A 19,012-nucleotide genomic window follows, 5' to 3' on the forward strand; every position below is an offset into this window, starting at 1 on the left:
CTCCTCCTCTCCTCCTCCTCCTCTCCTCCTCCTCCTCCTCCGTTTGGGCGTTGTGTGTTAGTGAGCCTGCAGGGCTAAGGGCTGCTTTGGCCTTCGCATTGTGGGAGAGCAAAGGCACTACTGCTTCCCCCTGTCCCCCATCTACCTTCTGCAGCTGTAGGTGCCTCCATATCAGAACGGGACCTTGAGCTGTCATGGGCTGCTTAAAGACCATGGGCTCAGTGGTAGAGCATTACTTTGCATGCTGGAAGTCCCAGGTTCAGGTAAGCCTGTGTTGGGAGGGGGAGCTGCCTCTGTCTGAGAGCTGCCGCCACTCTCAGTAGACAGTACTGAGCTACGTGGACCATCAGTCTCATTTGTTGTAAGGCTGCTGTAGATCTACATCTGTCCAGTGGCACAAGTCATTGCCCAGGGCTCCATCTTGCTCCCTGCAGCGACTCCCCCTGCGATTTGGCTTTCGGGCACAAAAATAGTATTTTGACCAACCAGTCAAGTGCTCTGCGCTGATATGATAGGAACCTGGGGCAGAATCTCCACCCTTCAAGAAACGACTTAAAGATGATAGAGGGTGATCTATCTCCTGGTTAGGGTGGAACGTCCAGTATTGCCTTGCGAGTGTGGAATTCTGTTTTCCCATCTTTTTGTGTGTGTGGAGAATCTCTATTCTTAACGATCTGGGTGGGGCTCTAGCTGCACTCACAGTCACCCACAATGGGGATCGCATTGCCAGCCTATCAGCAGATATTAAGTCATCTGGGGACCACTCGTTTTGTTCTTTTAAGATAGGTTTGTGATTTCAGGTTCCTTATGCACCAGACCTACACATACATGCCCACGGGATTTCTGTTAAATGCATACACATAGTTTGTAGACTCTTTAAAATTGGCTCTTTAGAATTAAGTTTTGCTGACTTTTTCTCGCTTGATTATGGTTTGGCATCTTTTCTCTTTCATATATGTGTTGGTATGAATGATCTAGGAGCTGCGGTGGCTCAAGTGGTTAAGACGCTGAACTGCAGGCTGTGGAAGGTCAGTAGTTCAGCAGTTCGAGACCCGGGTGCCGCATGATGGAGTGAGCTCCCATCTCTAGTTCCAGCTCCTGCCAACCTAGCGGTTCGAAAGCAAGAGATTGCAAGTAGATAAATAGGTACCACTTTGGTGGGTTCTGTGCACCTTGGTGTTTAGTCATGCCGGCCACATGACCACGGAAATGTCTTTGGACAGCGCTGGCTCTTCGGCTTTGAAACGGAGATGAGCACCGCAACCCTAGAGTTGGATTTGACTGGCTTTCGAGCAAGGGAACCTTTACCTTTACTTTTTATGAATGATCTGTCTTTGAATGAAAAGCTACTTTGCTGGATCAGCTTAGCTTTTTTTTTTTGGGGGGGGGAGTCGTAACCAGCATCACAGAACCAGTACCTGGGGTGGGTTTTCCCCGAGAGAGAAACACCCCAAAACAACCTCTGAACCTCCACAAGCAGTGCCCTCTTAAAGCCAGGCTTGGCTTAAACAATGGCTTTTCGCTGGGAGGCTAAGAGAACCACATTTTAGCTGGGAAGGCTTAGGCCAAGTGGCCAGGCCAGCTGTATGGTCAGACATCCTCTGTGCGACCCGCCCCCCCCCTCTGCTCAGTCCATAAAGACAAAGGATGGATAAACCTAAGCTCTTGCCTCAAGCGTCTTCTCCCGACCAGATGCCAGGTCCTTTGTTTGTAAGTGCCTCTTAGAACCTACATTGCTGAGCAGATTCTACGTTAAGAATATGAGTCTTCTAATGTAGAGAAACTGTTTCTGCTCCGGAGTCTTGCGAGTCCGTTGATTCGATCCCCAAACTTGCTGCATTTGCCTTTCCCTTGAAATGTGTGAGGTAATACTCCAGGCAGGCATTTAAAAAGGTTGTAATGCTTAGATACTATTACTCAGGATGAGAGGATGCCTTGTTGGCATTGGCAACAGACGCACAAAAGTCTCATCAGGAATTGAGCTAGATGCTCCACAGCCAATTCCAGCCACAGAACTGCCCTCTGTAAAATGTCTTGGAAGCACAAGGTGGGCAGTCGCTAGGGAGCTACGGAGTTGCTCCTTAACCCCCAACCTTTGCTACCAGTTGATCAAGATTTCGGGTAGCCACCGACTGTGATGTGGCATTCTGCATGCCTATATTGACCTAGTTTGGCTGACTGAGGCAGTAATGTCCCCTTTTGTGGTGGTGCTGTTGGAAAAGGCGGCCTCTCCCGAGGATCATGTTGTGCAATTCCTTCCCTTGGCCCACCTCCTTAGCAGCTGGCAGCGAGGCCAGCTTGCTGTCCTGCACTTGATAAGGGAGACACACCCCTGTTCTTTGCAGTTGGTGTAGTGGTTAAGTGTGCAGACTCTAATCTGGGAGAACTGGGTTTGATTCCCCACTCCTCCACTTGCAGCTGCTGGATGACCTCGGGCAAGCCGTAGTTCTGATAAGAACTGTCCTTGAAAGAGCAGTTCTTGAAAGAGCTCTCAGCCCCGCCTACCTCACAGGATGTCAGTTGTGGGGAGGGGAAGGGAAAGGAGTTTGTAAGCCGCTCTGAGACTCCGAGTGAAGGGCGGGGTATGAATCCAATCTCCTCCTCCTCCTTTGCTGCTTTGGAGTGCAGCAACCTTAAAAAGGACTTGGCAATCTAGAACAGGTCTGAGCTCCTCAATACAATGATTGGCTGTTTTCTGGCTTGGCTTTTGTTTTGTTTAGCGGAGGCCTGGACAGCTGCTCAGGTAGATGAACTGTGGTGGAGAGAATCGCTCTTCTGCTTCAGAAACTTCCTCAAAACAGCTGTACCACTGGGAAGCAAGTGGCTTAGCCATTTTGGGTACTCTTTGAGTAGAAAGTTAAGGGCACAGATTGCCTAAACACTGTCGGCCTTCAGCTGCTATGGACATAGAGAGCTGCCTGGTAGTCAGACCACTGTCTTATCTAGCTCTGCTCTTATTGGCTAAGTCGGTTCGGGGTCTAAGCAGAGACGTCTTCCCCAGTATTTTCCACCGGAAGCCCTTTAACTGGCGATTTCCAAGGGCTTGAATCTGCATTCAGAATATGTGCTCTTCTAGTGAGCCCCAGTCCTTGTCTTGCTGTGAGACGGGTTCCTCTTAAAGAAAAACAATCCCTGGTAATAGAAAATACCTGATAGTTAAACTTGATTCTCGTTACTGACTTTTGCTCCTGTTCTCTTTTTCTCTGTAGGTGTGAGAAGGGAGTCATGTCGCTAGTTAACGTCAGAAACTGCATCCGCTTTTACCAGACTGCTGAGGAGCTGAATGCCACCACTTTGATGAACTATTGTGCCGAGATCATTGCCAGTCACTGGGTAAGTGCTTGAAGATGATATCCTAGGATCTGGCATGTAAACTCTTAACTATCAGAAATAGTCCTTTGTTCTCCTCTTTCTAAGGCAGAATTCTCTTTAAAGGATAGGGCTAAATCCGCCTTTTTTCTGTCTGCTGTTGCACTTACCCTGTGATGACTGTGATATTCAATGGCTTGGGTTGCTGCGGGCCGATTCAGATTCTCTGATCTGAATCGGCTTGCTGCTGAATTGCTGCCAAATTTCGGTCCCATTATATCCTATGGCGTGATGTGATCCATGGGGTTGCGATGAGTCGGACTCGACTGTGCGACTGAACAACAACAAATATCCTATGGGCCATTGAAGTCAATAGCAAAAACATAGGGTATATTCTGGGGGCTGGAGGGGAAGGGATTTGAGGAAGAGGCTCCAAATGTTCAGGAAAGCTGATGAAGCATCTCCCCAAGATACCCACCAAGTTTCAAGAACATTGGACCAGGGGTTGCCCCCATCCCCTCCATTGTTTTCTATAGTGGGGAAAAAGTAACTTTTTTCCCACCATAGAGAACAATAATGGGGATGGGGGCAACCCCTGGTCCAATGTTCTTGAAACTTGGTGGGTATCTTGGGGAGATGCTTCATCAGCTTTCCTGAACATTTGGAGCCTCTTCCTCAAATCCCTTCCCCTCCAGCCCCCAGAATATACCCTATGTTTTTGCTATTGACTTCAATGGCCCATAGGATATAATGGGGCCAAAATCGACATACGGCTGGCGGAAAGACTCTGGAATCTGCTCCTGCCGCCGAAATTGACATGCAGGAGTCTTTCTGCTGGCTGAAATTGATTCGGCCCGATTCGGCCGAATCTGAATCCAGCCAAAATTTTTTTTTTGCACACCCCTACTTGGGAGCCACGTGTGGCTCTTCTGGGCACCCAATGTGCCGCATCCCATATTTCAGGAAAATGGGCAAGGTCCTTTCCTGATGGGGCTCATGGTTAGCAGTTGGCTCCCATCTTGAAACAGCCACCAGAGGGATGGGTAAGCTCTGAAGCCTCCCTGAGGTGCAGGCCACCATCCAGGAATGGGAGTAAATATGGCTTGTTTAGTTGACGGTAATTACAAATATTTCTCTCCATGAGCTGCTGAGCGAGTACCACTGCTGTACCACTCAAGAAAGCAGGGGCGGAATTGCCTGGTTCGAATGAACCTTCCCATCTAAATTTACCTTCTGGCTTTCCATAGAAGGAGCAGCGCCACAGTCATGTAGTTCCTTTGGCACCTGTGGTAATTGTCTGGATATTGAAACGTCTACTTAAGATGGGATATTATCGCCTGAATAGCATGAACCCTACTTGGACTGAAAATGAGAGGTTTCTGGTCTGTGATTACTGAATTGCAGCTTAATTCTTCAGGTTGTTCCATGAGAACACTTTGCAAAGTGGAAGCAAATTGCCTTGTTATATAGAACATCAGCCTGTGCAATACACTCAGATAACAGTTCTAGTGATTTGGGCAATAAAATGTGGGAGGAAGCAAAGTGATCCGTGCGTGCAGGAAAGGCTTTTGCTTACAAAACTGATAGCTTGTATTCAGCAGAGGAGCTCTAAGGAGCTGAATGTACAAGAGGTGGTACATTAAGTGAAGTCAGTAGAAACTGAAATGGGTACTATTGTCCAGTAGTTGGAGCACATGTATTCCCGCATTAGTAAAAGCCTCATCATTTGGTGGCAGAATCTTCTCGATTGCCCCTTTCCATTTCGGGTGGCTACACTGGGTATTCTCCAGCATCGTTCAGTGTCAGGTCCACCACATTTTTCTTATGCTCTGTGCCTCTCGTGAGTCAAGCGCACTTCCATCCGTACTGTGGGCTCAGTTCAGATGTCATGAATGAGCCAGAGTTTAACCCCAGTTGTTGGGCCGGACTTGGATAGTTAATGTGCCTGTGTTGAGATCTCACGACTAACTTGAGTGAAAACTTCCATTTTTAATCCTCGCATGCTGTCTGAGGGGAGGAAGGAGGGAGCCCTCAAGCCCAGCAATTACCAGGTTCATTCCCGTCTCAAAGTTCACTCTGGTATGTTCAGCTGTATCCAGCCAGAGTTTTTGCTGGGTTCTGTATTTTTAAAGGGAGAAGAGCCATTGTTTCTTGGTTCCTCCAGCCTTGGAGTAGCCAGAGGGTTTTTTGGTTGTTGCTGCACACATCATCTCCTTCGCTGTTTAAATCGGCAGCACTTGGACTTTCCGTCCTGTACAGCATCTTCCTCTGTCTCTGCCTCTGGTTTTGTGTGTTATTTAATATCCAGCCTGAAGGAAGTTTCCGGAGAGATACCAAGCTTGCTCCCAGCTTTGTGATGTTTTACTCCATCCTGATTAAGGTGTCTCCTTACTTACTGTGCTTTTGGATTCACCTTCAGTCTGTCAGCTGCTTGGAAGAAGGAACCCACAACCATGTCCAGGGGTTCTGTTCAACTATTTAAAAAGATGGTGTATAACCCATTTTTTCCTCCTTGCAACAAAGCAGTAAAGGTGAAAGGTAAAGGTTTCCCTTGCTCGAAAGCCAGTCGAATCCGACTCTAGGGTTGCGTTGCTCATCTCCGTTTCCAAGCCGAAGAGCCAGCGCTGTCCAAAGATGTTTCCATGGCCATGTGGCCAGCAGGACTAGACGACGAGGTGCACAGAACGCTGTTACCTTCCCACTGAAGCGGTACCTATTTATCTACTTGCAATTTCTTGCTTTCGAACTGCTAGGTTGGCAGGAGCTGAGGCCGGAGACAGGAGCTTACTCCATCACGCGGCACTTAGGACTCGAACTGCTGAACTACCGACCTTCCGGCCTGCAGTTCAGCGTCTTAACCACTTGAGCCACCACAGTGGCTCAAAGCAGTACATACATATAAATAAACCAGTGCTTCTCAGGCCAGTCCTGTATTCCTTGGCTGACTTGAATTGAGGTCATAAGTTAAGGAGCCCAAAAGCCCATGCCTCTAGACAGGCCCAAACTGTATAAAATGCTTGAAGCAGGAAGAGAAAAAGCAGTCCTCAGCAAGGACGTCCTTCCTCTTCTTCCTCCCCTCCTTTCCTTTTTCTTAATTCCTGTGTATTCTCATTGTCTGTGGGGGGTGGTGCAGAAGAGATAGAGACCGAGGTTTCCTTGCACCAGGCATCAGTACCTGGGCTCAGGTGTGTTGCTAAGAGTGTTGTGTGCAGTGACACTTTGCTGCCACCCTAAATGGCTCTGAAATAATCAACCAGTGGCTTAAAAGTGCTAGTGAGGTAGTTCTGGTGACGGCGGAAAGTGCCGTCAAGTTGCAGCCAATATAAATTTTGAAACAAAATATATACAGAACATAGGGTCATAAACATAAACAGATCTAACAAATCATTACTCAAATAGATAAAAGGAAAACTATGGGAAATAGGGTTTACAAATAAAGTATTTGTACTGTAGTAATTTTTAGAGGCAGAAATATTTACTTAGCCATGCCAATTTCTATTAGACTTAATTGATGAACTACAATATACAAATGAAGTAGAAGCAGAATAGCGGCAGCTTGTAGTAGATTATTTGATGTTGGGCGGCCAGTCGGACTCCGACCCAGAAGATCTGCACCGGGCTTTACAGGCCGTGCAGGCTGAGCAGGCTGAAATTAAACCCGGCGAAGACGGAGGTCCTGTGCTTGAGTCGGACCAGACCGGGGTTAGGGCTCCCGCTCTCAACCTTCGATGGGACACCTTTGGTGCCAGCTTCGGAGGTTAGGAGTTTGGGAGTGTTCCTGGACCCCACCTTAATGATGGAGGCCCAAGTGGCGGCCACTGCCAGATCGACCTTTTATCATCTTTGGCTGGTACGGTGGTTGGTTCCTTTCCTTGACCGCGATGACCTAGCTACAGTGATCCATGCGACGGTCACCTTGAGGTTAGACTACTGTAACGCTCTCTACATGGGGCTGCCTCTGTCGCAAATCCGGAAGCTGCAGCTGGTGCAGAATGCCGCGGCCAGGTTGTTGGTGGGTGCCCCTAGGTGGCAGCACACCCGACCTGTACTGAAAGCGCTGCACTGCCTGCCTATAGCATACCGGATTCACTTCAAAGTGCTGGTGCTTACCTTTAAAGCCCTACATGGCCAGGGTCCGACATACCTGAGGGACCGCATTTCCCCATATATTCCCCAAAGAGCACTTCGGTCGGGGTCACAACACCGCTTGGTGACCCCGGGCCCCAAGGAGGCCAGGCTTGCCTCAACGAGGACCAGGTCCTTTTCAGTGGCGGCTCCTATCTGGTGGAATGAGCTCCCAGAGGAGATCAGGGCCCTGCAGGACCTTGTGCAGTTCCGCAGGGCCTGTAAGACGGAGCTCTTCCTTCCGACAGGCTTATGAGTAGGAGCCGCCACTGCCACTGCCACTACCACCACCGCTCTACCACACAGCGATACTGCCGGAGGGCCGGGTAATATCTGTTTGTGGCCCTAGCCCTCCTCTCCTGTTATACAAAATGTTAGGAGTTTTCTATTTGTGCATCTGATGGAACTGAATTTGAATTGTTTTTAGCTGTTCTGTATTATATACACTTTTGTGCCTTATGTAAGCCGCCCTGAGCCCGTTCGCGGGGAGGGCGGGGTATAAATAAAATAAATAAATAATTATTGAAGAATGTTAATTTTATTTCTTTGTTGTAAAAAAGCTTGTAATTTGTAAGACTTTGAAATTAATAAAAATTTAATTAATCCAATTTATGGCGATCCTGTAGGATTTTCAAGGCAAGAGATGTTCAGAGTTGGCTTGCCATTGCCTTAGACTTCCTTGTCGGTCTCCAAATACTAACCAGGGCTGACCCTGCTTAGCTTCCAAGATGTGATGAAATCAGGCTACCCTGGGCCAATCCAGGTGAGGACATAGTAACTGGGATTGGGGCAAGCAACCTTTCAGTGTTTTTTTTTCTTTTCCCCTCCCAGGATGACTTGAGGAAAGAGGACTTCAGCAGCATGAGCGCCCAGCTCTTGTACAAGATGATCAAATCCAAAACGGAATTTCCTCTGCACAAAGCTATTAAAGTGGAGAGGGAAGATGTTGTGTTCCTTTACCTTATCGAAATGGATTCACAGGTACAGTGCGGCTGCCCAAAGCTGCCCAAGGGTTAATTTAGGGAAACCTTTCTGGCATGGACAAGAAAGGTCTTAAGACGGCTTGCAAAAAAGTGCAGATACATTGAAAAGGGAAAAAGCACAACCATCAACAATAAAATCAAGGATGTGATCTGAACTAGAGGTAGCAATGAAAATAATACCTGCATGAAACAGAATGAATAGAATAGGATACAAGCATCTTAAATATCATTAAAAGTGGGCAAGAACAGGCTGTGTTTTGGCACTTCAGTGTCAGCAGAAATGGCCCCTGAGTTCCAAATCAAGTCAGCATTGCGTTTCACTGTGGTTTTTTGTTTCCAGTAATCGGGGGCAAATGGGGAGGGGGGTGCATGCCACAGAGTGGCAACCTTGCTGAAGCTGGGTGTGGGATGTGCAAGCCCCACATACTCCTCCGTGAAAGAAAGAGATGGTATAAATGCATCCCAAAGCTGTGTACTGTAATGGTCTTGCCCCACAAAATCCTCCGGTCTGGTTTGTCAATGCACTTTCCAGCTTGCTTCTTAGCCTTGTCCCAGAAACTTTTTTTGCAAGACACAAAGTTTAAATCTTCAGAACGTAAGAGGCTATCCCAGTACCAGATTCCCGGCTGTTTTATTATAGCTTCACCCTGCTTTTCAGATGAAATTCACTTCAGAAGAGGCTCCTCCTAGGAATCAAGAGTAGGGATGGGCACGAACCGGGAAAACTGAGGTTTGTCCCGGTTTGTGTTCCCTTTAAAAGGGTCCCCTTTAAATGGCTTTTGCAAGCTGCACTGCGCATGAGGGAAGTCCAAGTGGCGAGTTCACCTGGAAGTGGGTGAACTCACTGCTTGGACTTCACTTGCGCACAAACTGCCGACTCGAACTGCACGACCCTCCATGAAAAACATGGAGGTTCGTTGCGGGCGCAATTGCATGACCCTCAGCTCATGAACCACGAACCAGGCGATTTCGTCACGAAATTACGTTTGTGAGCCGGTTCGTGCCCATCTCTAATCAAGAACATGTACAATTAAAATTTAATGCAGATGTTCCTTGGGGAGGGGGATTCTCAGCTGAGCTGAATCCAGGAGTGATGGAGGGATTTCAGATTGCTGCCTTCATCCTCCCTTTGGCCCCATTGGTTGCAGTTGGAAACTGGGAGCATGGCTGACTGCTTCTTGCCCTCTTGCTCCCATGTTGCAGCTCTGAAATAGCACAGCCGGCTATTAATATTATAGTATGGGCTGCAATTGTCTTTTTTTTTTTGTAAAAAAAGTGTTTTTTACCAGGTTTTTTTACCAGTATAACATGCCAAAGGCTTTGTAAATAGTAATTTGCAGTTTAAAAAGTACAGCTTTAATTGAACTTAAGAGAGTGAGAGCCAGTTTGGTGTAGTGGTTAAAGGCACGGACTCTAATCTGGGAGAACCGGGTTTGATTCCCCACCTCTCCACGTGCAGCTGCTGGTGTGACCTTGGGTTAGCCACAAGTTCTCTCAGAGCTGTTCTCTCAAGGGCAGTCCTCAAAAGAGCTCTCTCAGCCTCACCTGCCTCACAGGGTGTCTATTGTGGGAAGGGAAAGGAGATTGTAAGTCGCTCTGAGAAGGGCGGGGTATAAATCCAATTTCTTCTTCTCTTCCTCTTGATTACTTCTTTGATGTAGCAGTTAAAGTAGTTGTTTGACTAGGATCTGGGAGACCCAGGTTCAAATCCCCACTTGACTGTGGAAGTTTGGGCCAGTCACGCACACTCAGCACACTTAGCCTAATCTCCTTCACAGCATTGTTGTGAGGATAAAATAGAGGAGAATGATGTTAAACTTCTTTGGGTCCCTTTGAGAAGAAAGACAGGGTATATAAATAAATATATTTTTGCCTTTTACAAGCGGGCTGTTTTTATTATATTATTTATAATGTTTTTATTATGATTATACGTCACCCAGAGCCTTGCAGTACCAGAGGTTAGGCGATTCATAAATTTAGAATCAGAGTTGGAAGGGACCTCCAGGGTCATCTAATCCAACTCCCCGCAGAATACAGGAAATTCACAAATACCTCCCCCTCCACACCCGCAGTGACCGCTGTTTCACGCCCAGGAGATAACAAAAAACCCTCCAGGATTGCTTCTTGACCCCAAAGTGGGCGTGCAAAAAAGGGTCACAAGAACTAAGCACTGAGGCAACCCTTCCTGCCCTCCCTCTCATGATCTGCCGAAGTTCACAGGATCCGCATTGCTGTCAGATGGCCATCTAGCTTCTGTTTGAAAACCTCCAAAGAAGGAGAGCAGCTTCATTAGAGATAAAGCCAGTATCAGGATCCTAGTGCCTATCATTGGTAGTGTCGAGGATTCTAATTGCAAGGATTCTTGTTAGTCTGTTACAGCAAACCAAAATGCCAGTGGCACCTTAAAAGACTTCTAACATTTATTTCAGTATGAACTTTTTTGAGTCAAAGTGACACAAATGTTGTTAGGTTTTTTAAAAAACTTTTTATTGTTTTTATACTACAAACTACAAAGGAATGGGGAATACTAAACTAAGATACAGAGTTATGCAAGGATCATATAATACAAATTATACAGAAATGGTACCTAAGACTTGAAGTTTCCCCCACATTTAAGCTTTTAGGAATAAAGGTTAGTGCTTATTGTTATGAAAACAAACTAGTACAAGCAGGGGTCTTGTTGTAGAAAAAGAGCTGCCGGAGCTCATTAGCATAACTCATTAGCATAACTTATTTGCATATGCCACGCCCCCTGACATCACCGGAAGTGACAGAAGGCCACACCCCCTGACATCCCCGGAAGTGTGTCAGAAGGCCCGGCTACTTACCCTCCTGCTTCATCCTCATTCCCAAACGGAATGAGGATCGAAGCAGAGGGCGGGGTAAAAAAGGGGGCGGGGCTTCACCACGTGACCGCCCCGCCCCCTAGAGGTTCTCTTCCGGAGCTCCGTACCTGAGAGCTCCCCCCCGACTAGAGCCCTGAGTACAAGCATATTTAGCCTGAGTAAGTGCATCTTAGCTCTTTGAATGTTAGCAAAATCAAACTTTCAGTATTAAGCTATTTGTCATTCTTCCCCCCCCCCGTGCTTATTTTTATCATATGTTGTTAGTTTTTAAGGTGCCACTGGGTACCTGTTTTATTTTACAATATCTAATGCCCATCCTGTGATCCTGCTTCCACAGCTGCCTGGTAAGCTCAATGAACTCGATCATAACGGTGACCTGGCTTTAGATCTGGCGCTCTCTCGAAGACTGGAAAGCATTGCGACCACCCTGGTCAGCCACAAAGCAGATGTCGATATGGTGGACAAGAAGGGTTGGAGTCTGTTGCATAAAGCTATTCAGAGGGGTAAGGATGCTAGACACAGAAATACCTGTGTCAGGACAGTTCACTTTCCTGCCAAGTATCCATCTGCACGCAGCCGGCAAACATCTCATATTGACAGCTACTGACATTAGGCTTCTAGGTCAGGGGTGTCAAACTCATTTCTTGGTTAGTGGTACCCCAATTGGGGGCCGTAGGAAGTCATCGTAAAACAACTTAAGGCCATCTGACAAAGTAAGCACTTTACTGTTGTGTTAACTGGAATGTTTTGATTGTTTTAATGGTTTTATTGGATTTTATGTACAGGCTATGCCCCTTTGTAAGCCGCCCTGAGCCCGTTCGCGGGGAGGGCGGGGTAAAAATGTCCAAATAAATAAATAAATTTGTTATGAGGGCCGTATCTGACATAAATGAGACCTTGTTGGGCTGGACCATGTGTGTCATAAAATGTAATGCCAGGTAGCGGAGATATGAACTTTATAAAGGACACTAGCACAAAGGATTTTTTTTTAACTTAAAATAGAGACATGCTTAAAACATTAGCACTCTTGCAATATTTTGCTTATTTAACAGTGTCTGATAACTGACACCTCTTGCTCTGAATTATTGCATCAAAATGTCTGTGCCGTTGCAATCTTGAGTATGCTGTTCAGGTGTGTATCTGTATACAAACCTACGATGATGCAGCAGCAGCAGAACTGGAAGAAGAAGCAGAAGACAGCCAGTTCCACTGTGGGCCTGATCTGGCCCCCAGGCCGCATGTTTGACACCCCTGTTCTAGGTGGTCAGTGTGTATCTGTATTATAGGTATGCAATTCTGCACGCTGAGAAAACCTGCAGGATTTGTTGACAGCTTACATTCTTGGGCAGATGTGCCCTTTCAGGTTGGAAGCATGGCATTTCCCTGATCCTTAGCTTGCCCACTGGATGGGAAAGCTGGACATCATTTGCATGGAAGATACAATGGGTGGGATAAGGGTGTTTTAGTTTCCCCGTGCTACTCCCTCCCCTGCAATCCTCTCTGGGATTTATTATTATTACTTATTTCATTTCTATACGGCCCGTAGCCAAAGCTCTTTGGGCAGTTTTCAACAGGCATAAAACAATAAAATACAATATTTTATCTTTTCATCAGGAGAGGGAAAGCTGGTGAGTAGGGGTGGGATTATCTGCCCCTTCCTACTTGTTGCTTTTCCTCAACTGCCACAAGTTGGCCGCAGAAGCAGGGACGGGACTCATCAGCTTTATGCTGGTAGGATTGTTTCCCCACCTTTCCCTCTCAACTCCCCCAGAGGTCTGTGCTGGGCATCGGGGGACTTGTATGAACAGCGAACCATGCCAATGCTCCCTCTAAGTCATGGAGTCCTGTGAGCAAAAATTCTGCTCTGTGAGCTACTGGCGTTAAAGTTGTGAGCAAGCGATTTGGCTACCGCATAAATCAGTTTGCTCTGGAGCCCATCCTTCCTGAGCTGAGACAAAAATTTCTGAGCTAGAGGCTAAAAAAACCTGTGAGCTAGCTCACACTAACTCAGCTTAGAGGGAACACCGGGCTCATGAGCAGATGGGTGGGTGGAGGCTGCTGGAAGGAGGGAATTGGGTGGGATTGCCCCTCTTTGTTCCATGAGAAAGCTGGTAGGATCCAAGCCGTGGTAGCTACCTTGGAGGCCCTGATGAAGGCAGAAAGGCTGGGTATAAATTCGGCAAAACAAACAAAATGTCTTGGGGATTTGTGTGCAGTAGCTGACCATGCAGTTCTGGCTCTAGAGGAGGCTCTCTGCCAATCTGCCCTTTAGATCTGGGGATGTCCACTGTGTTATCCGAGCCAATATCAATTGGTTATGACCAGGGCTCTTTTTGTAGAAAAAGCCCAGCAGGAACTCATTAGCATAATAGGCCACACCCAACAGCAGAAACTCATTAGCTTATTAGACCACACCCCTGACAGCACAGCTCATGAGCACATTAGGCCGCACCCCCATGTTACCAGAAGTGTGCTCACCCAGCCACATCCACCTTTTGCTTGTTATTCTGTTTACCTTGTTTGTTGTCAGAACCCAGGGCTTTTTTTGTAGCAGGAACTCCTTTGCATGTTAGGCCACACACCCCTAACGTAGCCAATCCTAATGAGTTTCTGCTGTTGGGTGTGGCCTATTATGCTAATGAGTTCCTGCTGGGCGTGGCCAACTTGGGAGCCAGCCGGAACGCCGTTCCTGTGCAACATTCCTGCCCAAAAATAGCCCTGGTTATGACCATTACAGAGTCACTTGTCTAAGTCCGAGCCAATATCAATTGGTTATCCGAGCCAATATCAATTGGTTATGACCATTACAGAGTAAGTCAAACTCTCTAAAAGGCTTGATGTACACTGTAATACACGAGAAGGGATCCACTTGGTGATTTGTGTGGTTGGCTGGGAATCGGTTGCCATGGTAGTAATGTCCAGAGAGCTTAAGAGCACAGCAGCATCTTGAGTTACATCTTTCTCTGGAAAGATGAGGCTGGGTGAGGTCTGGTTTCAGACTTAGTGGGGCTTTTTTTTTTTTGCCTGCTGCTATTATGTAACAACGCGAGGCAACGGCAGGCGTTCTTTGTTTAAAAGCCTTTGAGGTAACAGCATACAGAAAAGCAAGTGACCTGAATGCACACAGGAAGAAAATTGTTGTCCTCTACCAAAAAGGTGTTCTAATCTATAGGCTTGAACTTGCTTTCCTTCCTGATTTTTTAAAAATTATCCCGTCTCTCCATACAAGCACCCAATGCGACTTTTACAAACATGAGCACATAGGACTACCTACAGATGATGTCAAAATACAAAGTTATAAAGCAGCAGATGCTAAAACCAGAGCGGTAGAGAAACCAGCGTGAATGGCAGCCTGGTCAGGCTGGCTTGAAAGTGCTGCTGTGACACCTGGAAGCACCTGAATATTAAGAGGCTTCTGCGTTCAGGTTGCAGGAGAGGAGCCGTTGCAGTTGGGATGCACAGCTTGCTCATAAGTGGAAACACAGCTAGATAGAGGCTGTGGTCTCCTTTGCACTTGCCGTCTTGTGAGTGCGATCCTTACCCTAAGTCACATCAGTTAGGTCACAAGAGAGTGCAAGTGTTTAGTAGCTAGAGTGTTGGACTAGAGCTGGCATGATGCAGTGGACTAGAGGACCTGGGGGAGACAGGTTCAGATCTTCTTTCCACCATGGAAGCCTAACCCACCGACCTTCTCAGTCAGTCTTCACAGCCTAACCCACCGACCTTCTCGGTCAGTCTCCGCAGCCTAACCCACCGACCTTCTCAGTCAGTCTCCGCAGCCTAACCCACCGACCTTCTCGGTCAGTCTTCGCAGCCTAACCCACCGACCTTCTCGGTGAGTCTCCGCAGCCTAACCCACCGACCTTCTCAGTCAGTCTTCGCAGCCTAACCCACCGACCTTCTCAGTCAGTCTTCGCAGCCTAACCCACCGACCTTCTCAGTCAGTCTTCTCAGCCTAACCTACCGACCTTCTCAGTCAGTCTTCTCAGTCTAACCTACCGAGCTTCTCGGTCAGTCTTCGCAGCCTAACCTACCGACCTTCTCAGTCAGTCTTCGCAGCCTAAGCTACCGACCTTCTCGGTCAGTCTTCTCAGCCTAACCTACCGACCTTCTCGGTCAGTCTTCTCAGCCTAACCTACCGAGCTTCTCGGTCAGTCTTCGCAGCCTAAGCTACCGACCTTCTCGGTCAGTCTTCGCAGCCTAAGCTACCGACCTTCTCGGTCAGTCTTCGCAGCCTAACCTACCGACCTTCTCGATCAGTCTTCGCAGCCTAACCTACCGACCTTCTCGGTCAGTCTTCGCAGCCTAACCTACCGACCTTCTCGGTCAGTCTTCGCAGCCTAACCTACCGACCTTCTCGGTCAGTCTTTGCAGCCTAACCCACCGACCTTCTCGGTCAGTCTCCGCAGCCTAACCCACCGACCTTCTCGGTCAGTCTTCGCAGCCTAACCCACCGACCTTCTCAGTCAGTTTTTGCAGCCTAACCCACCGACCTTCTCAGTCAGTCTTCGCAGCCTAACCCACCGACCTTCTCAGTCAGTCTTCGCAGCCTAACCTACCGACCTTCTCAGTCAGTCTTCTCAGCCTAACCTACTGACTTTCTCAGTCTTCTCAGTCTAACCTAGTGACCTTACAGGGTGCTGGTTGTGAGGATAAAATGGGAGGAGATGGAAGCTAGTTTGGGTTCTTACCGGGAAGGAAAGGAGGTTCCAAATAGGATTTGGGAGACCAGGGCTCAAATACCCACCCAGTCATGACGCTTTCAAGTGGGGGGGGGGTACAGTGAGGAAGGGAAGGACCATATGTGCTGCCCTGAGCTGCTTGGAGGAAGGGCGGTATAGAAATGCACGCCCAGGGCCGGCTCCAGCTTATTTTGCACCCTAGGTGAGGATCCCTTCTGCGCCCCCTCCCCCCCGTGCGCCCACCAATTTTCCAAAATAAATGCATTTTAGGAAGAATGAAAAACACAAATAATCAAGAAACTCCCAGAGTATGGGGCCGGGTGCAGTTTGGTGCCCCTAAGGGCCGTCCCGCTCTAGGCGATCGCCTAGTTCGCCTAGTGAGTGAGCCGGCCCTGTGCACGCCACAAACGAAGGGCGTTCATTCCAGTCTGCTTTCATCTTCGCATGTTGGAAACATTGTGGGTAGCTTTGGCCTTACCGTACTAAAATTCACAATTGTTGGGGGGCGGTGCTGTTCCTTAACATGACTGCAGTGATGTATCTAAATGAGCCTTTTCTGAGTTCAGGTATTGTGGAACCTAGAAATAGTGGCCACAGTTGCAGGGGCTGGAGGGGGAAGAGGGAGAGAGCAGCTGCTTTTGGGGAAATAACTGCAGATAATTTAAGGAATGCTGGTGGCTGTCAGACTCCCACAGCAATCAGTTCCCAACAACTTTCACCCAAAAGAGTAAAGTTTATCGAGTACAGTAAAGGCAGGTCTTCTGCACATACATTCTGTGTTAGAACTACCAGAAAACACGCCAGCGGGGAGTTATACATAATTCAGAGGGGCAACCTGACGACCCAGGTCCAATCAGGGCATCAGCAAAAGCCCGCCTAAGCTAGCGGGTCGACATTCCCAGGGTAAAGCAGTAACAAGGTACCAAGGTCACTAGCTGAGGCTACATAGATAAGAAGAGGATAAGAAGAAACGAAACTTAAGATTCCAGGACAAAAGCAGACCAACATCTCTCCCCCCCCCCCAGCCGTGGCAGCGCCAGAGGCTCACACTAGAACAAAAAGTAGATTCTGCTTTATCAAGACCGTGGCATCGGGGCTTATGTTTAACAAAACTGTTTCTTCCCTTTGTTGCATCCTGCTGATGTGTTAGCCAGATAGATCTTGAAGCATTGTAATGAAACCTTTAGCCCAAGAACAAAGTTTGAGTCCAGTGGCACCTTCAAGACCAACAAAGTTTTATTCAAAGTGTAAGTTTTCGTGTGCAAAGCACACTTCTTCAGACACATGAAAGCTTGCACTTGGAATAGAAGTTTGTTGGTCTTAAAAGTGCCACTGGACTACGCTTCGCTCTCCTGCTTCAGACCAATACGGCTACTCACCTGAACCTTTAGCCCAAGTATGACTTACTTTCTCTTCTTGCTCTTCCTGAAAGGTGATAAATTTGCTGCTAACTTCCTTGTCAAGAACGGTGCCCGGGTGAATGCCGCAACCCTGGGAGACCAGGTGACTCCCCTGCACCTGGTGGCTTCCTACAACCCCAAGAAGCACACGCCGGACGTCATGGCGGAGATGGCGCAGATTGCAGAGTGTCTCTTAAAGGCAGGAGCCAACCCAAACATGCAAGACAGCCAAGGAAGGTGACTATGCGGGGGTCGCTCTGCTTGCTGCGGCGCCTGTGTCTCCTGCTTTCTTGCGATGTCACTTGGCTTGCCCACTGGCATGGCTGGAATGCGAGAATTGCTAGGATTTGTTGTAAAGGTAACACCGTTGTGGGCCAAATGCCCGATACAGAGAGTGCGCTTGAAGCCGGGTATACTGTTGGAGTCCCCTTCAGTCTGGGGACCCGGTCTAGATTGTGCAGCCTTTTCTTGCTTCGACACTGATTCTTTGCATATTGGTAACACTGTAAAATCTGGGTTGGTGGCTGGGGAGAGACCACTGGTGCCTTGAGAATAGTGGAGAGAAGGTTGGAGTGCAGGAGGAGATGGGGGTGGGGGATTAAAAAAACTGCACAGCTAGTGAAACGTCTTGAGCTGGTGCCGAAGGTTCTTGACAAATCAGAATATTAAAACTCAGTTGGTGAAGCTATCACTAGGTTTTCCAACAGAGGCTAGGTGGCCATCTGACAGCAGTGCTGATTCTGTGAACGTAGGCGGATCGTGAGAGGGAGGGCAGGAAGGGTCGCCTCGGTGCTTAGTTCTTGTGGCCCTTTCCTTCACACCCAGGGAAATGCTGATCATCACTTTGGGGTCAGGAAGCAATTTTTCTCTAGACTAGTTTGGCTGGAGATCCTGGAGGTTTTTTTGTCATCTTCTGGGCATGGAACAGGGGTCACTAGGGGTGTGGGGGGAGGGATTTGTGAATTTCCTGCGTTGTGCAGGGGGTTGGACTAGATGACCCTGGAGATCCCTTCCAACTCTATGATTCTAGTATGGGCAGATACGAAAATGGATTTTACAGACTTCTGCAAGCAAAAATAGTCCTGGAAGAGCCGAGGAAGGAAACAGGTTGGTCTCAAGCTCGTCAGAAATAGGCTGATGCTTGGTTGCATTACACAGAAGGAGATCTTGCTACAAAACCTTTGGGAGGCTTGTCCTAATAGACCTGACTGCTCTTTCCTAGGACTCCGTTGCATGCCTCCATTATTGTGAGGAACGACCAAGTATTTAGCCAGCTGCTCCAGTGCAAACAGTAAGTTGGTACAAGCTTATCAAATAGATGTTTTCTGCTGTTGTAACTTATGGGGGGAGGGTCTGATTTGCCAAAGTGTGGGGCTCTGTCTGAGCACAAGGAAATGACAGTACCTGGGGGGCAAAATAGGAAGCTTCATTAACATCAGGTCAGATCATTGGTTCACCTAGGTCCTGTCCATACGAGGCCTTTTGGGCCGGGAGCGGGGCGGAACGGGGGCGGAGCAAACGGGCACGATCCCACCGCAACATCTGGGAAGCATACCGTCTCCGTCCCTGATCCGGCCCTTCCAGCACTGCTCCGTACCAAAAAAGAACCACCTACCAAGGTGGTTCTTTTCGAAGGGCCGCAGCAACGCTGACCGTGGGATCGCCGG

The 19,012-nt window shown here is 48.0% G+C and overlaps 1 protein-coding gene across 1 annotated transcript in view; it reads left to right on the forward strand.

Annotated features, from left to right (window-relative positions):
• The window catches only part of ANKFY1 (ankyrin repeat and FYVE domain containing 1), an 83,410-nt gene that overhangs the window by 27,152 nt on the left and 37,246 nt on the right, over positions 1 to 19,012 (forward strand). The window contains exons 5-9 of the mRNA XM_015423191.1: positions 3,210 to 3,333; positions 8,266 to 8,415; positions 11,601 to 11,766; positions 17,378 to 17,582; positions 18,568 to 18,636. Of these exons, the coding sequence (XP_015278677.1) occupies positions 3,210 to 3,333; positions 8,266 to 8,415; positions 11,601 to 11,766; positions 17,378 to 17,582; positions 18,568 to 18,636 (714 nt within the window). The remainder of the gene's footprint in view (positions 1 to 3,209; positions 3,334 to 8,265; positions 8,416 to 11,600; positions 11,767 to 17,377; positions 17,583 to 18,567; positions 18,637 to 19,012) is intronic.

Source organism: Gekko japonicus, unplaced genomic scaffold (assembly GCF_001447785.1).
Source record: "Gekko japonicus isolate JY-2015 unplaced genomic scaffold, Gekko_japonicus_V1.1 scaffold791, whole genome shotgun sequence".
Lineage (NCBI taxonomy): Eukaryota > Metazoa > Chordata > Lepidosauria > Squamata > Gekkonidae > Gekko > Gekko japonicus.